This window comes from Myxine glutinosa, chromosome 8, assembly GCF_964187855.1.
Source record: "Myxine glutinosa chromosome 8, kmMyxGlut1.1, whole genome shotgun sequence".
Taxonomy (NCBI): Eukaryota; Metazoa; Chordata; class Myxini; order Myxiniformes; family Myxinidae; genus Myxine; species Myxine glutinosa.
The window spans coordinates 66,148,322-66,170,698 of NC_136268.1; the positions used below are offsets into that span (position 1 = coordinate 66,148,322).

The window sequence follows — 22,377 nt, forward strand, 5'->3', positions numbered from 1 at the left end:
GTCTGTAGTTGCTAGGATCTGTTTTTGCACCTTTTTTGTGCAAAGCGGTGATGTTGGCTGATTTCCAAGCAGATGGCAGTTGACCTTGAGCAAAAGAGAGGGTGAAGAGAACAGAGAGAGGGTGAGATAGAGCAGCAGAGCAGGATTTTAGGACCCGTGGGCTGATGCCGTCGGGTCCAGTTGCAGAATCAGAGTCGAGGGTTGACAGAAACTTTTCCACCTTGTCAGGAGGAAAGGACACGGAGTCCAGGAGCAGCAGGGTACGACTGGGTATGGTGGGTACAGAGAGGGATGGGTTTGGGACACAAGATTTAGAGGCAAACACAGAGTTGAGGCATTCAGCTTTTTCACGTGCGGAGTCAGCTGTGTAGCCGTTTGAGGTAAGGGAGGGGATGGAGGGGGAACAAACACCAGAAACGGATTTGACCAGACGCCACCAGGATTTGGAAGAGGGAGACAGATAAGAGAGTTCGGTCTTGAGAACGGAGAGATATTGTTTCCTGGCTCTCCTGAGGGTGGACACACACTTGTTTCGGGCTTTGTGAAAGGAAATGAGATTTCCTTCCGTTGGATTTGCTTTCCAGGAGACGAAGGCAAGTTGTTTCTTGGCAACAGCCTCACCACAAGATTCCGTGTACCATGGACGGGAGGAAGGGTATGACAACTGAAGACGAGATGGGATAAATCTGTGCATGAGAGAGAGCAATTTACTTTGGAAGAATTCCCAGGATGAGTTGATGTCAGAGGTGGTAGAGATGGGAGACCAGTCCAGATGATTGATGGCTGCTTGAAGACCGTGCCAGTTGGCCTGAGTGAAATGCCAGACTCGTCGACGCTGAGCAGGCTCCCTGAGGATGGTCAGAGAGATGTCCACTTTAACAAGGACATGATCAGATGATCCGATCGGAGCAGAAGAAGAGCAGCAGACATTTTCAGGGAAGTTAGTCATAACCAAGTCCAGAAGAGAAGATGTTCCGTTGACTGAGATCCGGGTCGGGAAATTGACAGATTGTGTCAGTCCCAGTGAGTCGCAGAAGTCCTTTGCTGAGGAGCCATGGCTGGTGAGAGAGGTACCCACACCCAGCCAACTGGCATGATGACAGTTGAAATCACCACATATGAGGAAGAGAGAGTTGGGATGAGTAGATAGAAGTTGGTCCATATCATCAGACAGCGAGATGTAGATGGAGTCATCACTGTTTGGTGGACGGTACAACACACATATGAACAAGAGGTGGGAGCGAAGGGGAAGCCGTAGCCAGAGGTATTCCTGGGGGTGAGGTGGAGAGAGTGCAGTGCAGGGCGAGTGAGGAAGAGAGTTTTTGATAAAGATAGCAACCCCGCCTCCAGGACGAGGCTCAGGTCTATCATACCGGAGGAGGGAGTAGCCCGGGAGAGATACTATGGAATCAGAGACATCATAAAGGAGGAAAGTTTCTGTTAAGCAGATCACGTCTGGTTTGACAGAAGCAACCTGTATGGAGAGATCAGTTAAGTTTGAACGAAGGCCCCGGATGTTTGAGGTCCATACCGTTAATGAAGAGGAAGGGGGAGCATCAGATACAGAACAGGGGGGAGGAGGGGTAGGGTAAGATGTGGAAGAGGTGGAAGAGGTAGGGAGAGCTGTTGAAGGTGTGTCAGAGATTTCAGAATAGCTCGGAGAAAGGGAAGGATGGGGCGGACAAAAGGTTTGATGGTGATTGGGTGAGCCACAATGAGGTGTTATTTGAGGAGGGGGAAGAGCGAGGCAGAAGGTTGGGGGAGATGGAGGTGAGAGTTTGAAGGGGGAAGAAGCGGGGAGGACGCTTTGAGGAGGGGGAGTGAGCGGGGGGAAATTGAGAAGCAATGAGGGTGGGGAGATTTGAAGGGGAGGGGTGAGGGGGGAGTTTGGGAGGGAAGGGACAAGGGGAGGGATTTGAAAGGGATGGGATATGGGGGAGATTTGGAGGGGAGGGGTGAGGCAGGAGTCTAGGAGGGGAGGGGCGAGGGGGCGTCTTGGCGGGGAGGGGTGAGGGAGTAGTTTAGGAGGGAGGGGGCAAGGGGGGAGATTTGAAAGGGATGGGTGATGGGGAAGATTTGGAGGGGAGGGGTGATGGGGAAGATTTGGAGGGGAGGGGTTATGGGGAAGATTTGGAGGGGAGGGGTGAGATTGGATTTTTGAAAGTGTACGATTTATGGGAAACGAACATTTATTGCAAAATGAGTTTCTTGTGACCTTCGAGTTAAAAATACGTTTAAGGACGCTGGATGGAGGATGGAGTGCAGGAGAGTTTAGGGAATGTAGAACAAAGGCACTATAGGAGATGGATGTTTTTTTTGGGATGAATTGATTTGGTGAGCAAGTCGAAAGCAGCCTTTTAAAGAAGAAGAAGAAAAAGGTGTTATAAAATATGACGGAATACATAACTTGAGGGGAAAGTGTAAACATTGAAGGTTAATGAGTGAAAACTATCTGGGGAAATGGGGGAGAAACACGTGGTCGAAGAACGAACGAACGAATAAGAATGAATAAACGAATGAGAACAGAGAAGGAAATGTTTTTTTTTTTTTTTTTTTTTTTTTTTTTTGAGTTGAGATTTACACAAGGAAGTAGGCTATGGGTGAAAAGACTGGGAATACAGAGAACGAAAGTTATTGGATCACAAACGACGGACCACTGAGAGAAAAACAAAGCCTCAAGGTTGTACAGTGCACACTGTACAAGGCCTTGCTCGCGACACGGCAAACAGACGATCAATTTATGAAAGATAAACACCGAGAAACAACCAAAGTTGCACACAATAACTTCACACACCGAAAGATAAATACAGTTTCGACAAAATACAATTGTGAACAGACTTAACTTCGAAAAACGTGGAGACCGTGTGGAGCTTCGAAAATCCCTGCCGCCGTCTCCAAGATCTCGCGTGTTCTCCCCTTTCTCACCTCCTTCTTTACAGTCCCCTTTCTCACCTCCTTCTCCATGTGCTCCTTACAGTGCCTCACCTCCTCGCGCACGCCTCCGACCTCCTCACTCACACCTCTTCTGATCTCTTCTCCCATCACTTGCATCTCCTGCCCAGATGCCACCCTCATCTGCTCCATTTCCTCCCTGTGAGCATCCAGTTTGGTTTCTACCCCCATTCTGACCCCCTCTATCTGCTGCCCTATTTGTTTAACTTCCCTTTCCGCTTGGTCCCTCATGTCCCTCAATTTGCCTTCCATACTGTTTTATAACCCCTCTAATCCCTTTTGCATCCCTTCCATTTGATTCTCTTGAGCGGCCATTCTGTTTTCTACCCCCGTTAACCCATGTTTTAATCCCTCACCGGTACCCCTCGCTTCGTCCCTCATTACCCCCAATTGCTCACTCTGAGCCCTCGCTTCGTCCCTCATTACCCCCATTTGGCCCTCCAATCGCTCACCCAATCGCTCACTATCAGCCCTCATTTGCTCACTATTCTGGGCCATAAGGGCCTTCATTTGTATTAAAAAAAGGTTCAAATCTACCAGCGGCGCTACTACGGTCGCGGGCGCGGTCGCCGTGGCCATGTGCGAGGCGCCATTTTGCGCGCCCGTAACCTCGTGCGCGACGACGCTATTTTGCGAACCTGCCATCCTCACTGCTTCGCTCTCCTCATGTCCCTCAATTTGGTCCTGGATCGACCCTGCCTCACTCTCCTCTACCGGAACCCAGCCGTCTTGATCTGCCATAGCGCGACTTTCAAAATTCGGGTTTTTATTTTTTTTTGTAAAACAATCAAATTTCGCCGTTATAATTTCGAGCGCGTGAAACGCGCTCCGGGTCCAATCTCACTCCTCGACACCAATTGTTACGGACACGACTTATTAGGATGTTATGAAGGGCCGAGCGGAATGGCCGCCGTGTTCGCACAGTTTACCCGATTCCACTCGAACGTTGACTAAGTCGCGCTATGCTAAATCAATGATGGAAAGGACACAACGGCTGGGTTAAATGACACGACACCAGGGGTACAGTTCTCAAGACCTCCGGAGGAGGATATAATATGGGTTATGCAGAACGTTTAGATTACACGGCACAGAGGTACAGCACAGAAAGATGGGCACTTAGACACGGTCTTATCTTAGCCCCGACAGACCACAGACAAACGGGACAAGACTGACTTACACGGGGATTGATGGCAGGGGAGGGCAGGCAGCCGATAGCTCAAGGTGCACCTTGGCTCAGGGGCAGAATCGACCCGGTCCGGTCTAGAGATGCGGGGAGGTATCGTCGCGCTGGAGGTGACGTCCGTTTCTCTCCGTAGCTGAGGCGCATCTGACGTCACCTCCGTCTTCCTGCGCATGTCCAGCGGGGAGTGACACGCCCTCGGCTCGTTAGCTCCGCCCCAGATGGAATCGGTCCGCCGTTTCTTATTGGGTGCGGGGGGTTACCGGGCTCCGCCCTTGACGAGGAGCTGACAGTGAGCCCCTGCGTGGTAACCCCGTCGGAGCACATGCTCAATGGCGGATAACCAAGCCGGAGTGAGGACGCACACTCCCCGCGCCCCCGCCGCGCCGCCGCCGCTGTTGTTGTTGTTGGTGTTGTTGTTCCATGAGGAAGAGATGCGGGGAGGTATTGGGAGGTCCTAAACTTACTAATGGTGCCATACAATCACATTCTGGTGCAACGAAGAGTCAGAATTAATGGAAACGAGTCCTTAACTGACATAGACTAAGAATAACTAGCAAGATGTCCTATAGTTGTCTACGTGAGATGCGGTGAACCTGGGTACGACATTTAATGGGGGAAAAAGGGGAAGGTCGGTTCTACAGAGTGTTGTTTACAGACAATGGGACTAGGGAATGGGGGATTGGGGATAGTTGGGGAGTATTGGGGAAATAGGGGAATATTTACAAGCGGATATGGATGGAGGCCAAATCCCATATCCGCAACAATATATATATATATATATATATATATATATATATATATATATATATATATATATATATATATATATAGTCAGAATTGACGTAATGGTTTGTGTTTTTTTTCAACTTCTGGTATATGTGCAAACCAGAAACTGAGCATATACACCACGTGCGCAACAAAAATGAATATAACTCGAGATTGCATGAATAATAATTTTTGTAAACCTCCGCATGCACTGTCAGGGCCCAATAACTCTTAAATGAGGTATCATTTAGCATTTGGACTAAATGGGCTTGGGGTGGGGGTTATGTGCGCAATTATGTGCGCTATCATTTTGCACAGTACGTGCTGTGGTTATGACGTTTACCTCGATCAGACCGATCAGGCAATTTGCATTTATATCTACGTATATAGATGATGGTAAAATGGCAAACATAACAATCACTTTGGCAGAAAAGGCACAGAGAGGTCTTGAGGCAGTCTAGTCTTCTTTGAGTGATGACCCTACCTACATTAAGTGGATGCAAAAACAAGTGGTTGCTTTTGGAAAGCAAATCTCTCCTCAAAATGCTCACTATATTGTGACAGTTTGTTCCACTGAAGTAAATAAATTCCTCAAAACAAACCTTTTGCTAAATTCAAAATTTGCTTTCGTGAAAAAAAGTTTCCAGAACAACAACACCAACAAACGTTCTTTTTTCTCTGAGGTCAATGCCGCCTGTACCAAATCAAATGGAAATTTTGAAAGAAGGACTTGTGTGAAGTGTCACCAGTGCTGTCTGAGTCATTGGAGGGTCTTTTCATGTCCCCGGTACAAAATCTCATCAAATGCCGTGCTGGAAAGGGACTTGCATCCCCAGTGACACCGCCAGAACTATCTCTGTCGCTTGTGCTTTACAGTTTCTTGTCGGTCCAACTTGGTGCTTTCTATTGATGGCTGCAGTGGTTTTGCGTGGGATGCGTGAGCTGTTTTCATTCACACAATGTTCCTTGAAAATGCAGGACGGAAGACGTTGCTGCACATGACCTTTGTTTAGGAAAACAGCGAAGAAGCAAAGCTGGTATGCATGCTCACGCAAAACCAGGAAGGTACAACTACTTGCTCAAAATCCCGTGACAAAACACATGGATGATTGGTACATCCCTCTCATTGCAGTAGTTCATGAGATGCTTCATCCTTCAGATTGTGCGTTCAAACCATTTACTCATTGGCTCTGTGGACAATGACCTGGTTGTTCTATTGTCCACCTACATTTAATTGGATCTTCCTCATTGTTTATCAGGGTGTACAGCATTTTATCTAAATGGTGTGTTTCTGGTATGGCTTCCCTTACAAACATTTAATATCGAACTTTATAGAAAGTCTGTTTTTGAAATAATTGTTTTTTGTTTCCATACAAAATATAGGCTCATGGAAAAATGAGGTGGCATAGGCTGGAAGGCAAATCACTGAGAGTGGTACAGAAAGACAACACGCGACGCAAGCAAGAGGAGGAATAAGCAGGAGTAGATGAGGAAAGGGAACGAAACAGTAACCTGCAAGTCAATGTGTTGTGTTACGGGAGGGTAAATGGGGCAGAAATGATTATGAGTATGGATGGGGTGTGACGTGACATGGACTATACTGCCAACTTAAATCCCTCAATGGTAGAGTGGGATTGAACAGATCTTACAGCTGTTCACTGCCCAATCTTCCCCCATCCAAAACCTTGATTTTTTTCTACCCCCATTAATTCACCCCAGATCCACTTTTTTGAAATACCGACTTCTTTCCTGGAAGTCGTAGCAGTGTCCATGTGTTTTATACCTCTCCCCCCCCCCCCCCTTCCCATGCCCCCACCCCAAGCCCTCTCCCTCCCACAGATCTCCCGATGTCCCAGTTCTCTGCTGTTGTACTTGTGTGCTTCCCTCTCTCTCCCCATCTTGTCTCCCGCTCTCTTTATTGTATGTTTTGTGTGTCCGTTTGTTTCTGGGGTTTTTTTGTGATTGATATTAGCTCTTACACGAGCCTCGATCTTGTATACAAAAAAAAGAAAATTGAGGAATGAGATTACACAAGTGGGAGTAAAAAAAGGAATAAGGGAGTGAAAGTGGGCAGTCAAGATCGATTTTAGGAGTTCCACACACAGGAGTTTACTGGAAGAGTGTTTGCGACCTGGAGGGAGACTGGGAAGGAAGGTAGAGATGGAAGTGTAGCCGAAGCAAGGCCGAAAGAGAGGCTGTAGGAAACAGAGAGGCCCCAACTGCATGTCTGCGATGAGATAGCGGGCCTTGTACTTTTGCTTATTTATGGGAAATGCCAATGATGCTGAGGGCTTTGGATTCCACAGCATCCAGACATGACAATTGTGAAGTGGAGTACTAGCACCTCAGGAAGAACAGTACTCTATTGACCTAGGATTGAAGGCCATATATTTCCTTTTCTGTACAAGTTCAAAGCCCATGTAAGAGTGAGGTGGTACAACATAAAATGGCAACAAACTGAGAATGGTGCAGTGGGGTCACATTTGGACTCAACACGTATGTGAATGAACGAAGTGGATAGAGAGGAGTGGCGACAGAATTTGCGCAGTCTATGATGGCGGTGTTTGAGGTGAGCTTTAGGTATTTGGCCTACCAGCACACGTCAAGCGTAATGCTGAGGCACAAAAGTCAAGAAACTGGTCCTCTTTTAGTGGTTTATTGTGGAAATAAATAAGTGGGTTCATTTGACAATCTTTCTGCAATGGATATTTTGGATTGAATAAAGCAGGATCGCAGAGAATGTACAAGATATCTGTGGATTGAGTGAAATTGGTTATTTCAGATGCAAATTGTTGAACACTTATTTTGTGTTGTCATCAGATGACCATATCCTGATTCAAAAGATGATCATGAGCGATCGTGCATTGTGACCTCGTGTCATCTCCAATCTCTACCCACAAGCTATTCTACCCCCCTTTAACCCCACCCAACCTAGCACAACCGTCATACATGCAGGTGACTGTGTTTCCTTGCCTCCTCTCTCCCCCTCTCTCTATCTATCTCCATCTCTCCTCTCGCTCTCTCTCTCTCTCCTCTCCCTCTCTCTCTCCCTCCCTCTCTCTCTCCTCTCCCTCTCTCCCTCCCTCCCACCCACTCTCTCCCCCCTCTCTCTCTCCCTCTCCCTCCCTCTCTCTCTCCTCTCCCTCTCTCTCTTTCCCTCTCTCTCTTTCCCTCCCTCTCTCCCTCCCTCTCTCTCCCTCCCTCTCTCTCCCTCCCTCTCTCTCTCCCCCTTTCTCTCTCCATCTCTACTCTCCCCCCCCCTCTCTCTCTCTCCATCTCTCCTCTCCCTCTCTTTCTCTCCTCTCTCTCCCTCTCCCCCTCCCTCTCCCCCTCCCTCTCTCCCTCCCTCTCTCCCTCTCTCCCTCTGTCGTCTCCCTCTCTCCCTCTGTCATCTCCCTCTCTCTACTCTCCCTCTCTCTCTCCCTCCCTCTCTCCCTCTCTCTCTCTCCCCCTTTCTCTCTCCATCTCTACTCTCCCCCTCTCTCTCTCTCCATCTCTCCTCTCTCTCTCTCCCCTCTCTCTCCCTTTCTCTCTCCCTCTCCCTCTCTCCATCTCTCCTCCTCTCTCTCCCCCTCTCTCACCATCTCTCTTTCTCTCTCCATCTCTCCTCTCCGTCTCTCTCTCTCTCCCCCTCTCTCGCCATCTCTCTATCTCTCCCCCTCTCTCTCCCCCTCTCTCTCCCCCTCCCTCTCCCCCTCTCCATCTCTCTCCATCTCTCCCTCTCTCTCTCTCTACCCCTCTCTCTCCCCCTCCCTCTCCCCCTCTCCATCTCTCTCCATCTCTCCCTCTCTCTCTCTCTCCCCCTCTTTCGCCATCTCTCTATCTCTCTCCATCTCTCCTCTCCCCCTCTCTCTCTCCCCCTCTGTCTCTCCCCCTCTCTCTCCCTTCCTCTCCCTCTCTCTCCCCTCTCTCTCCGCCTCTCTCCCCCTCTCTCTCTCCCCCTCTCTCTCCCCCTCTCTCTCCCTCTCTCCCCCTCTCTCACCCTCTCTGTCTCTCCCCCTCTCTCTTCCCCTCTCTCTCTCCCCCTTTCTCTCCCTTTCTCTCCCCCTCTCTCTCCCTCTCTGTCTCTCCCCCTCTCTCTCCCCCTCTCTCTTCCCCTCTCTCTCTCCCTTTCTCTCTCCCTCTCTCTCCCCCTCTCTCTCCCCCCCTCTCTCCCCCTCTCTCTCCCCCTCTCTCTCCCCTCTCTCCCCCTCTCTCTCCCTCTCTGTCTCTACCCCTCTCTCTCCCTTTCTCTCTCCCTTTCTCTCTCCCTCTCCCTTTCTCTCTTCCCCTCTCTCTCCCCTCTCTCTCCCTTTCTCTCTCCCTCTCCCTCTCTCTCTCTCTCTCCATCTCTCCTCCTCTCTCGCCATCTCTCTTTCTCTCTCCATCTCTCCTCTCTCTCTCTCTCTCTCTCTCTCTCTCTCCCTCCCCCCTTCTCTCTCTCTCTCTCTCCCTCCCCCCTTCTCTCTCTCTCTCTCTCTCTCTCTCCCCTCTCTCTCTCTCTCCCCTCTCTCTCCCTCTCTCCCTCCTTCTCTCTTCCTCTCTCTCCCACTCTCTTTCTCTCCCTCTCTCCCTCTCTCTCCCCCCCTCTCTCTCTCGATCTCTCTCTCTCTCCCCTCTCTCTCTCCCCTCTCTCTCCCTCCTTCTCTCTTCCTCTCTCTCTCTCCTCTCCTCTCCCTCTCCCTCTCCCTCTCCCTCTTCCTCTCTCTCCCACTCTCTTTCTCTCTCTGTCTTCCCTGTCCATTTATTCCCTTGCTTGTTGTGTCCAACTCTTGGCCCCACTGCCCCACTGTCAGCCATTCACTCACCAATGAGCCTCAATCTTGTATATTTAGTTCATATATCTCTATTCACAACAGTTCACTTGAGGAACGGTGCCACATTATGAAAGTGAATGACATTTGCTGCGATTCGACACCATTCCATATCAGAAATTGCCCAAATGTGTGGTTTTCGATACCCCGAGCAGCCGCTAAAGCCATGCTTCCTGCACATTTATTTCCATGTTGGTTTTCGCATGGAATCTGATGTGTGATTACCCCATGGAAAAAAAGCTTTGTGTTACAGAGGTGGGAATATAATATTCGACCCGGACGTTGGTGTCAGTATAACACACTAAATTTGTCTCTCGATTTGTAAAAGTGAGATAGCTGTATGGTTTTACCGTCACAATACGAAAATATTTGGATAAATAATTATAATACATTCGTAATATAATTCGTCATGGCAAATAATACATTCGTCATGATCAAGTATTGTTTTGTAAGTCCATAATAAGTACAGAAATGTATCTAGATAAATGTATATGCATATTACAACACGAATGGTCACAACCTGGAACACAAAAAATATATACATTTCCCTCCTCTGTCCAATCAACTCCCTCATCCTTGCTTTTGAAGGAATTATACAATTCATCTACAAAGGTCTTTATGATTTAGTTCAATATCAATTACACTGGTCAACAGCCAAATTGGTTCTGACTTATTTTCAACTGTTTCTAACTAATTTGATGCCCACGAATCCGAATCTGACCTTAAAATTTCGCTATCACGTAACCTTGACGTAGTACATCGGAAGTGTGGGAAAAATATTTAGAGCATGCGAATTTCTTGATTAAGTCTCAATAAGTCTATTTATTGTCACCAAAAATAATATGAACTTAAAGTTTTTATTTACATCACATTAAAAAATGTAAATCTCCAAAAATAATATGAACTACAGACTTGGCATTTAATATGGAATATTTTTTTTGTGGGGGTGAACGTACTTTTCAAGATGACTTCGAAACAAAAGTTCATTGGAATTAAGTTGAAATTATTCTAGATTTTGTTAATGTGACCTTTAAAATAAACAAAAACCACATTTGACATTTCGAAGCAAATAAATTGATCCTTGAAAGTGATGTAAACTGATATCGAACTCAATTCACGGACAGTACTGTGTTAAACTTCTGTGCGTTTTCCAGAAGTATCTCTTTATTTTGCACATTAGCCAAAAATTTTTTAACAAAAACAAAAGTTAAATTACGACTGGGATTACGGACAGTAAAACTACAGTTCAGTACTTCGTGTAACCCCCACGAGCATTCAGGAGAGCACGTACACGTTGAGGCATGCTGTTCACGAGATTTGCCAAGGTTTGGACAGGAATCGCTTGCCATGCAGTTACAATAGCCTGCTGCAATTCACGCACAGAGGCAAGCTGCTGGTCCAAGTTGTCGATTTGACATGTTAATTCTGCCCACAAGTTCTCTATCGGATTCATATCCGGGGACATGGCAGGCCACTCCATATGCTCTACACCATGGTCAGCAAGAAAGTGCTGGATCATGCGAGCACGATGAGGCCATGCATTGTCATCTTGGAAGACAAAGTTTCCTCGAAAGGCTGCACGAACAAATGGAAGCAATGTTTCTTCCAGAATGGCCCTGTGCTTGAACTGGTTCAGGTTTCCATTCAGAACAACCAGGTCAGTTTTGCCCCCTGCATGAAAAGCAGCCCAAACGGTCACCCCACCACCTCCAGCTTGGACTCTTGGCACTATACAATCTTTGTTGTAGGCTTCATGCACTTGTCTGCGCACTCGGACGTGGCCATCTTGACGATAGACCAGAAATCTAGACTCGTCACTGAAGATCACGTGATTCCAGTGTCCTGGCTGCCATTGACGGTGCTCTCTGGCCCACTGCAATCGGCGCTGGCAGTGTTGTCTGATCAGACGTGGCTTTCTCAGGGGACGCCTGGCACGATAGCATGCTTGAACCAGTCGTTGGTTGACTAGCCTTCTGGATACAGGCACATTTGTCAGTTGCTGCCACTCAGCCCTAAGCCGATTAGCTGACTTGGTACGGCCATTGCGGACAAACCGGTGCAGTTGGCGATCATCCCTCCTTGTAGTTCTGCGGGGGCGTCCTGGCCTCGGTATTGGAGTAGAGACACCCCTCTGAGCATTTCGTTTCAGGATCTTTGACACCTGACCTTGAGTGATGCCATACTGCCAAGCAATAGCACGGTTTCATGCCGGAATTTCGTAAAGCCACCACTAAATGACAAACAGCATTGTCGAGTTGACGGTCCATCTCCAGGGGAAGCGGCAATAACTTTTGTAGACGTGCAGCAGTTGTTTTACACTAATACAGAACGCAACAACCCTTATATACCCGATTGTGAAGCCAATCGTCAAATGTACCTGTCCGTACATTTTGTCACGCCACCTGTGATATAATCCTGTTATTGACTTCTTGCTGCGACAGACAATCAGTGACATGGTTCTTTTAACAAAGAAATCACCGAAGCATAAAAGAAACTCACCAGATTGATATACCGAGTTCAGAAAGTAAACCCAAGTCAAGAAAAAAAAATTATTCCATATTAAATGCCAAGTCTGTATATAAAATATCACAAGAAATAATATGAACATTAAGTTTTTATTTACATCACATTAAAAGTGCTTCTGAACTTTACTTTTGCGTTTGTAGGAGCAATCACATTCACGCTGTAAAGTCCAACAGTAGTCGCCCATCATGTTTGGATTGAATCGGCCTTGATATCGAGTCTCCATGATGGCAATTTCCTGGTGAAACCTTTCTCCATGTTCATCACTGACATCGCCAAGATTTTGTGGAAAGAAGTCCAGATGAGAATGGAAAAAATGTATCTTGAGTGACATTCGAGCATCGAGCGTCTGGTAACTCTTCAACATATTGTCCACAAGCTCTTCATAATTTGGTGCTCGAAAATTTCCAAGGTAATTGTTAGCAAAAGCCACAAAGCTATCCCAAGCAACGCTTTCCAGCTCAGATAGTCTCGTTACAAAGTCCTGATTAGTGAGTACAGACGAATTTGAGGACCATTGAATACACCCGCCTTTACTTTGGCCTCAGATACAATGCCTTGGAACTTCATCAACAAGTAGTGGAAGCCAGCACCATCTTGATCCATGGCATTCACAAAGTTCTTCATCAAACCAAGTTTCAAATGAAGTGGTGGTAAGAATACCTTCTCAGGGTCAACAAGAGGTTTGTGAATTTCAAATGAAGTGGTATTCCTATGGTATACTGGTTCTCAAAAACTGGACTTCTGGACTTTCACTGTGCTAGTGAAATTGGATATCATAATCGAAATCTACAGGTTCATGTTGGTTAGAATCACCTCAAAATATACTTGAACCATAAAACTTTTAAAATTTTGTTGACCGAGTGTTATGAGTCTGCCAGACAGCTGGGTCTGCTTTCACTCTCCCCAAGATATTATGTAACACTCCCAGCCCCCCATCTAATCAACACTTGATCCAAACAAAGCCAATGGAAATCTGACGCAACAAACCCGGGGAGTGTAATCAGCAAAGGCCAACAGGCCTGATGTCTTAGGCCCACTAGAAAACCAATATGGCGTCCACATCATTTTGTCTGGGTGCAAGCGACAGATGTGGGTGTGGTCCGGCAGCTGTCCGACCAATGGGTGCACATATCAAAAATTGTTCCTCAACGAAAACCACACCAACAACAACTACAAGAAAACAATAACAACAACAATCATGCGGAGCTCTTGTGGACTTGTGATGTGTGTACATGTACAGTACAAACTAAAGCTACTTGCTAATTAAGAATAAAAGTCAAAGAGAGGAAGGGGATTGGTTAATGGAGATGAATATGAGGAAAAGGAGAGGATGGAGAGTTGGCAAGCAAGAAAGAGGAGAAGATCTAAAAGTGAAAGTAAAGGTGAGGAAGATAAATGGAAGGTTTGGGAATCAATTCAGAAAGGGCAAGGGAGTCATTAATATTACAATTTTTATTGAGGGGGGAGGGTGAAGGATGGTGCAGGGGTTTAATCTGTGTAATCTTGGCTAATGCTGTCTGTCCCACCCTGAAATACTGAAACGCTCATTGGAGAGAAAAAAATTATTAAGTATAGGTTGCTTCAAATTAATCCAAACCTTTGGGGAAATTGCAATTTTTTTCAATCAGATTTAAAAAAATTTTGAAGCCGGGTGGTGTAACAGACCGCTGCCTCAATCACTCCTGAAAAGATTTTTTTTTCTTTGTTGTTGAGAAATATATTACCTCCCATATTTTGAGCTCTTTCAACCAGTGCAAGGATAAACAGCTCCCATTTTAAATTTTTCGATATTGTGGTATTTTTACCATGGGCTTCTGATAATATATTAATAATAATAGATAAAGTACAAGGAAATTCTTCATCATGATCATTGTGATGTGTTCCTTTGTCACAGAGATGGTCACTGTACCATCGATGATGTTTCGGCTCTGCCACTTCCCTCCATTTGGGTTGCCTCCTCCTTTGCAGCAGCCATAAGGCGGTCTCTGCACGATAGCTTGTCCATTCTTTTTAATGTTGTGCTGCCAGTTTTTTGTTCGTTGTCCCAATCTTCTCTTCCGGCACATTGATCCCTGCAATATAGACTTGGCAAGGCCGGCAGATGTAATAACATGTCCGAACCACTTCAGATTAATTTCTGTTCTTTATTGCAGTGAAGAGACTTTCATGTTCACCAAGACGTGTTTTGTGAAGAGGGCTTTTCTGCACGTTATTATGTTTTCGATTAAATAATCCAAATGGGACTGTGGGACAGAAGTGTGGATTGAATCTCTGTGTGATCAAGGCATTCATAAGTATTTGGTCCGGCCTAACTCCCCATATGAGGGTGCTGTCTGCAATGATTCTCAATTCGATTACTCGCCATCTCACCGTCTGACATGTGTTGCGTATTTGCCTGTGAATGCCAAAGCCTTAATACGGATCAAAGTCCTCGGAAGAGAATATGGATTTAGTGAAGAGGGATTATCAAGTTGTGAACACAAATTTGATGACCTTTTAAAATATATTAATTATAAATGAATAAATAAGCATCTCCATCTTGTGGACTGTTCTTCAAGCAAGTTGGTTTACCAAAGTAAGGCAATGGCAGGTACTGTGAGGGTTCTTTTCCATTCAGCAACCGATGTTTTTAAAGATAAAATCTATTTTAACGAAGCACTAGCTTTGCAGTTTAATCAACTAGTGCTGAGGGCCTCACCGATGAAGGAGCACCTCGGCGTGAGCAGTATACGGACTGTGAAGGTCAGCTACGTAGTGGTTTGGAGGAAAGCCAAGGTCCAAATTTACAGGAAAGGTTTATGTGCCTCTACCCTCACATTGCTCTCACAAATGAGTTTTGGAATTCAAGCTTTCCATTTCGTCCTGGCTTTTAGTACTGTTGCTCCAATTTCTCTGGCTCGGTCTGGCTGATGCATTGGACAGACGGCGATGCTGACATGTGTGGCACATGCCTGACCTGATATGGGTTAAGTTGAGATTCATGGCGAAATCTTTTTTTAAATAATGCATGACAGGTTAAGTACGCCAAACCATACATCTTAAAGTCATTCAATAAAGTTGGAGCAGGTTCTCGATAGCCTTCTGGGCTCCTCGTCTTCACGGTTTGCTTGATGTTGAGATCCAAGCGCTTCACACCTCATGGCTGCAGGTTTGAATTCTGTATCTCTTTCTTTTTTCAACATTGAATTAAGCCTCATGGAGTGACTTGTACTTGTAGGATGAGGATATAAGGAGACATCAATGTCCTTTTTATGTAAATTGAAACGACATTATATAGGAGACAGTGGACCAAACAAATAACATGGGACAACTATCGGGGACGCCTCTTTGTGGTGGTTGTACTATCCAAAGCAAGTCTGAGGCCAAACCTTCCCTATTCTTCCCTGATACCCGGATTCGGCAGGGCAGCGCGGTCATGGTGGTCAGAGGGCCGATCGGTCCCCATGGACTGTCTCTCTCTCTCTCTCTCTCTCTCTCTCTCTCTCTCTCTCTCTCTCTCTCTCTCTCTCTCTCTTTCTCTCTCTCTCTCTCGGTCTCGGTCTCTTTCTCTCTTTCGCTCTTGCTCTCTTTCTCTAACTCTGTCGTGGCCCAGACTTCCTGAAGGCAGGGTACACCATCCTAGATGTGGGGGATCCCTGGGCCACTTCTGGGAGATCATTCGGCTGTCTCCGTGCCACGGGCTTGTTCAAGGGAACTGTCTGGAGCTATACAACAACAACGTAACATGGGATTTCAACATGGGATCTCAGTAACATGAACTTGGTGTTAAAAGGGTTACACCAAACAGGCCCACCCGATGTTTATGATGTGATTTCATCATATCAGGCATTCCCACCTTTTTATTTCAACATTTTCAGTTTTTTTTATCTCACAATCGCAGCTGCTACAGATATTTACCAAAGGGAAGCAATTTGCTGAAATCATGATTTTTCTAGAATTGCTACAAGATGGAAGGAAGGTAACATGTTGGACTTGCTGAAGATCATATATGTGCATGGTGTGTTCCTTGCAGCATGAAGTGCACAGCTCCGTTTCTGAAGCTGCACCGGCATACTCCACAGAGGTGGTCCGTGGTGGCGACAGCAAAGAATGGGTTTCCGACGCCGTTAGCTCAGCCACGACTACCGCCGCCAGTGAGGCGACAGGGAAAACTTTGCAGCCAAGTCGCATCAAGATTTTTGAAGGCGGGTGAGCATCTGCACAAAGTGCTTACAATGTGTGAAGGAGAGAGAAATGGGGATTTGTGCCTGAAGGACAGATGGGAGAGTGTGATGCAATATTCCTGGCTGGTGCGGCGTCCCAGTGGAATGCATGCATTTTCCATGGTCCGCCGGTCACCATGTCAGGCCTGGGCAAATGGGGAATAACAAATGAGGTTAATGCTGGTGATCAAGCGATGCATTTTTGTTGTCCTAGTTCAAACAACAGTATTCTGGCTGGCTGGCATTGCGCCACCAAATACATTTTACGACACACACACTTGTTTGAAAAGTCATTCAAACTGCTAGCTTTTCGAGCTCTTTCCATGGCGGCCAAGAAGTTTCCATGAAGCACTTTGTGCGCATTTTTGGGGAAAAGCAGCAACTTGAAATTGCCCTTTTGGCATGTGGGAGAGAAAGCAAGAGGAGAGGAAGGGGGGAGGTAGAAGGGGGGACAGAGAGAGAGCGGGGCAGAGATGTCTGGGGATAGGGGGGGGGCAGCAGAGTAGAGAGAAAGGGAAATACCAGGAGTTAGGAATTACTTTGGAACATTTTTTAACAACTTATTTTTGGAAACTTGGTTAAAGGCCCTTTAGACAGGACATCCATTCTACTTTAGGAGTGTTAACAATCTCACCACTAGGTATCGATCTGGTGCCCTTATGACATTGTTTTGTCTATTTATTTTGACTCCTGTAGACAAGTATGACAAAACCTTATTAAATTACATGTGCAAGGCACTCGTTGGCTTGGACTGTATGCTGAGCAATGTTAAGTGATACTGAAAATTTCATTTATGATATGTGTGCCAGCATTAGAGAAGACTGACCTGCCAAATGAGCCAAGTTTCTTGTTAACTTAATCCATTCATTTACCAAGGTTTAACCAACATGTTATTCAGACTTATTAGCTTCTGAGTAATCGACTGGCTAGGTGTGTACTTGCAGCCATCATTCAACTCACATGTAAGACACCGTGGAGCCTTTTACAACTGCACGATGTCGCACTAGGCAGCTGCCAAAACGAAGAAGATCCAACTGAAATTGTTTCAAGCTAAGACCAGAAAGCTCAGGGTATATCTTGTGTAGCTGTCCTGTATTTTTACGGTTCAGAGTCCTGTGGCTGCTTGCAAAATCATACTTCCAAACCCGTAACGTGCCCCTCCGAGCAAACGACATCCATTGCTGAGACATTGTTTTGGCAATTCGACTTCTGCTTCGGGCAAAAATATAAGCAGCTGTTACAATGAGATCCACATTTTAAAAGCACCTCAAACGTGGCAACGGCTTAGTCATTGAGAAAAAATAAGATGAAATAAAAAGCCTTTCGGAGGATTGCCATTTGTTGGTGGATGGTTGTTGGACATCCCTAGTGGAAATTGCCACAAAATGATCTACCGTTCCACCACTACCAACATTCTTACATTTGAGCCTGCTTTCTTGCGCCAATAAAATGTGAGCGTCGGAGGGAAATGAGAGGGAGAGGAAGGCAGCAACTGAAGATTGTGCAATAAATCATATACCAATTCATAAATAGAGAAGCATTCTCTCCGACAATTGTTCCTGTAACAGAACAATGATGAACAAATCTTTGGCTCTTATAGAAGTCGAGAATAATATTTATGCCAGTGCAGATGTAGAGTTAAATGTTCCATTATGACTAGAAGTAATAAGTCTCCATTTTAAACATTTTTAACGATTGGTTTTATCAGCCTGAAGTTGCAACCATAGGAAGCAAGTTGAAGCCGTAGATGTTTCGGACCATAGCCCTTCGTCAGAGGATTAGCCAAGCGAAGGGCTCATGTCCGAAACGTCAGCTTTGCTTTCCTTCTCACCCCAGTTAATACATATTTGTCGACCTTCACTCGATTGTCTGCAGATGTAGACCGACCTTAGCCTTGCCAAAAATCTATCCAGTCCTCCCTTTTGAAATTCGACCTTGCTTCCTTCACTCGATCATTTCGGACGTGATTTCCGACCAATTTTCATTAGCACTTGAACCTTGGTTGCGGAGAGGATTCAGAGGTTGCAGAGGGTCGCATCCCGGGCACGTAATGGCACGTGCCCGGACGACTAATGTGTGTACAACACAAGCAGCGTCAAGACAGATAATCAGCACTTTCTTAGTCAGGAAGCACAGGCTAGAACTCTGCAATCAAAGTAAGCACGCTTGACCTAACTTACAAAGCACCTACATCTATTTCTCACACAATGCTGTGACACCAGTAATGAGCTGACGACCTCCTCGTATCAACACCCTGAGTGTTTTCTCTCTCTCTAATTAAGTATTCAGGTGCATTTTACCAAGTCGGAACCTCAGGCAAATCAGTTGATTATCATAAAATAACTTTCCATAAGTTACTGCATAGTTTTCAGCACGATTTTAACAGTAGCTACTAATGAGGCAATGGGCTCTAAGGCTGACCATTAAGTTGTAGCTTATACTTTGTTTGGAACAGGTATCTACATGTGTGTTGAATTCGATTTTGAAATAACATGTGGAGAATTTTTAAAAATAGGTCTTTCTTGGCAGAAAAAGGAAGTTTTCATGATGTTTGATTGCACGACTGCCATTTTCTCACGTTGCTTATCGAGAGGAGGCGCTACGTCTTGCTGGACAGGTACAAGTCCAACGAGGAGTACGTGTACGTCAGAGGCCGAGGTCGGGGCAAGTATGTGTGTGAGGAGTGCGGGATTCGCTGCAAAAAGCCCAGTATGCTCCGCAAGCACATCCGCTCGCACACGGACCTGCGTCCGTTCCAGTGCACCATCTGCAACTTCGCTTTCAAAACTAAAGGTATCCACATGCGTGTGCCGCCTTGGCCATTATGACCAATAGTTTGTACATCCACGTACTGCCCACCGTTCTCGGTTCAGAAGGTGTGCTTGTCCGTTGCTTTTGTTGGAACCAGGAGGAATCGCTTGAACTGTGTTCAATGTGGAGTCTTCTGTTTGAAGAATACATTTTGCTTTTGAGGTATTTTTCTTCTTTTTGAACAGGATCTAAGGCTTATAGTGGAGCTGCCACACACACATCTCACACACATGGACATACAGACGAATACACGAGACATAACACAGGACTGTTAGACAAGACAAATGCAGCCACTGAGCTTGGGGGAAGTGTCGTCATTTCTCAAGGCACTCTGGGTACCAGCGATGCCACAATAATGGCGCCTCCTTTCTTACTGCACTCAGCAGGGCATTTCCTTCGGAGGAATTTCCTCTTCACCATGGATGTCAACCTATGGGGATTGTCCCTGCTCCTATCCTTTTAAAAGCATGGAAGCAGCACGTTTTTATAAATCTTTGGTGTGACTTGAACCACTGACCTCCCAGACTTGTAGCGGACGCTCTAACCTTTACATCACCGAGTCTTAATGTCAATACAAATGACCATATTTATTTAGGTCAATACAAATGATTGTATTTATTTAGGTAAATACAAATGACCATATTTATTTAGGTCGATACAAATGACTATTTATTTAGGTCAATACAAATGGCTGTATTTATTTAGGTCAATACAAATGACTATATTTAATTAGGTCAATACAAATGACAATATTTATTTCGGGCTATTCAAATAAATACTTATTGAGGTCAATACAAATGGCTGTATTAATTTAGGTCAATACAAATGATTATTTAGGTCAATCCAAATGGCTGTATTTATTTAGGTTAATACAAATGACTATTAATTTAGGTCAATACAATTGACTATTTATTTGGGTCAACACAAATGGCTGTATTTATTTAGGTCAATGCAAATGGCTGTATTAATTTAGGTCAATACAAATGATTATTTAGGTCAATACAAATGGCTGTATTTATTTAGGTTTTTTTTTTTTTTTTTTTTTTTGTATACAAGATCGAGGCTCGTGAAAGAGCGAACATTAATCACACACAAAGACAAACCGACACATAAAACATATAACATCGGGAGCGGTAGACAAGATGGGGAGAGAGGGGGAAGGACACAAACACAACATTTGAGAGCAGGGACCGAGAGACATGGAGACATCGAGATATCTGAGAGAGGGCGAGGGCTTTGGGGGGGGGGGGCATGGGAAGGGGGCGGTGGGAGAGGTATAAAACATATGGACACTGCCAGGACTTCCAGGAAAGAAGTTGGAATTTCAAACAAGGTGGATCTGGGGTGAATTAGCGGGGGTAGAAAAGATCAAGGTTTTGGGTGGGGGAAGATAAGAGATGGTGGTGAACAGCTGTTTTAAAGACCTGGAGGGAGGAGTGGGATTGAAGGGAGTGAGGGAGTTTGTTCCAGAGGCGGGAGAAAAGAGGAATGAAAGAGTGAAGGTGAGCAGAGCGCCGAGATTTCGGCAGTTTAACCATCAGAGGGTTGCTGGCAGATCTTGTGCGACCTGTAGGAATATTTGGGGGACAGAGCACAGAGAGAGCTGGGGGTGCAAGGCCGGAGAGGAGTCGGTAGAAGACAGAAAGACCACCTACCTGCCTGCGGTGAGTGAGTGAAAGGCCCTCAGAGATAGCTTCATCGCGGGAGATTCCAATAATTCTGAAAGCTTTGGTTTCAACAGAGTGAAGCCGAGCTAGGTGTGAGGCAGGAGCACCGGCCCATAGGGGAGAACAGTATTCCATTGAGCTGCGGATGAAAGCCTTGTATGTGGTGAGGAGCTCAGGTGTGCCGAGGAAGGACTTCGCACGACGGAGGATGCCCAGTCGGCGACTGGCTTTGGAGGCCAGCTTGGAAATGTGGTTTTCCCAAGAAAGATCATGGCAGATAGTGAGACCCAAAATCTTGAGCGACAGAACTTCTTGGAGAGGATTGTTGAGAAAGTAGATGGGAGGGTTGTCCAGTCGATCTTTTCGGAGAGACATAGTAAGAGTGTGAGATTTGTCAGGATTGAAAGACATGTTCCACTTGTTTGACCAGTCTGTGATTTTGTCCAGGTCTTCAGAGAGTGAGGAGGCAGCAGACTGCCGATCTGAGGGAAGAGGAATGGAGCGGCAGAGAGTGGAGTCATCAGCAAAGAGATAGAGAGGATTTTCGAGAGAGTCAGAGAGATCATTGATGAAGACCAGAAAAAGCACGGGGCCCAGAACACTGCCTTGGGGAACTCCAGCCTGAACAGGAAGAGGAGATGAGAGAAACCCATTCAGGGCCACACGTTGACGACGACTAGAGAGGAAGTCCGCCAGCCATGCGTGGAGATTTCCATGGATACCAAAGGAGGAGAGTTTGGTGAGCAGAGCGGGGTGCCAGACCGTGTCGAAGGCACGTGATATGTCGAGGGAGACAGCTCTAATTTCCTGTTTGGCATTGAGGACCTCCATCCATTGTTGAGACAGCAGAAGCAGTATGTCCAGAGTAGAGTGACCTGGTCTGAAACCAAATTGATGATCAGAGATCAAGCCATTGGAGAAGAGGAAAGATTTCATATCCGAAGCAATGATGGATTCCATGACTTTGCTGATAATTGGGAGAAGGCTGATTGGTCTGTAGTTGCTAGGATCTGTTTTTGCACCTTTTTTGTGCAAAGCGGTGATGTTGGCTGATTTCCAAGCAGATGGCAGTTGACCTTGAGCAAAAGAGAGGGTGAAGAGAACAGAGAGAGGGTGAGATAGAGCAGCAGAGCAGGATTTTAGGACCCGTGGGCTGATGCCGTCGGGTCCAGTTGCAGAATCAGAGTCGAGGGTTGACAGAAACTTTTCCACCTTGTCAGGAGGAAAGGACACGGAGTCCAGGAGCAGCAGGGTACGACTGGGTATGGTGGGTACAGAGAGGGATGGGTTTGGGACACAAGATTTAGAGGCAAACACAGAGTTGAGGCATTCAGCTTTTTCACGTGCGGAGTCAGCTGTGTAGCCGTTTGAGGTAAGGGAGGGGATGGAGGGGGAACAAACACCAGAAACGGATTTGACCAGACACCACCAGGATTTGGAAGAGGGAGACAGATAAGAGAGTTCGGTCTTGAGAACGG

The 22,377-nt window shown here is 46.0% G+C and overlaps 1 protein-coding gene across 2 annotated transcripts in view; it reads left to right on the forward strand.

Annotated features, from left to right (window-relative positions):
• HIVEP2 (HIVEP zinc finger 2) overlaps positions 1 to 22,377 on the forward strand; it is a 241,199-nt gene that overhangs the window by 172,759 nt on the left and 46,063 nt on the right. The window contains exons 3-4 of one of the 2 annotated variants that reach the window (XR_010985523.2): positions 16,232 to 16,403; positions 19,039 to 19,214. Coding sequence is in view for 1 of the 2 variants with exons in the window: in XM_068124642.2 (XP_067980743.2) it covers positions 16,232 to 16,407; positions 19,039 to 19,214 (352 nt within the window). In the remaining variant the exon portion in view is untranslated. Of the gene's footprint in view, positions 1 to 16,231; positions 16,408 to 19,038; positions 19,215 to 22,377 lie in introns of both variants that reach the window. The other variant, XM_068124642.2, reaches the window with a different exon arrangement.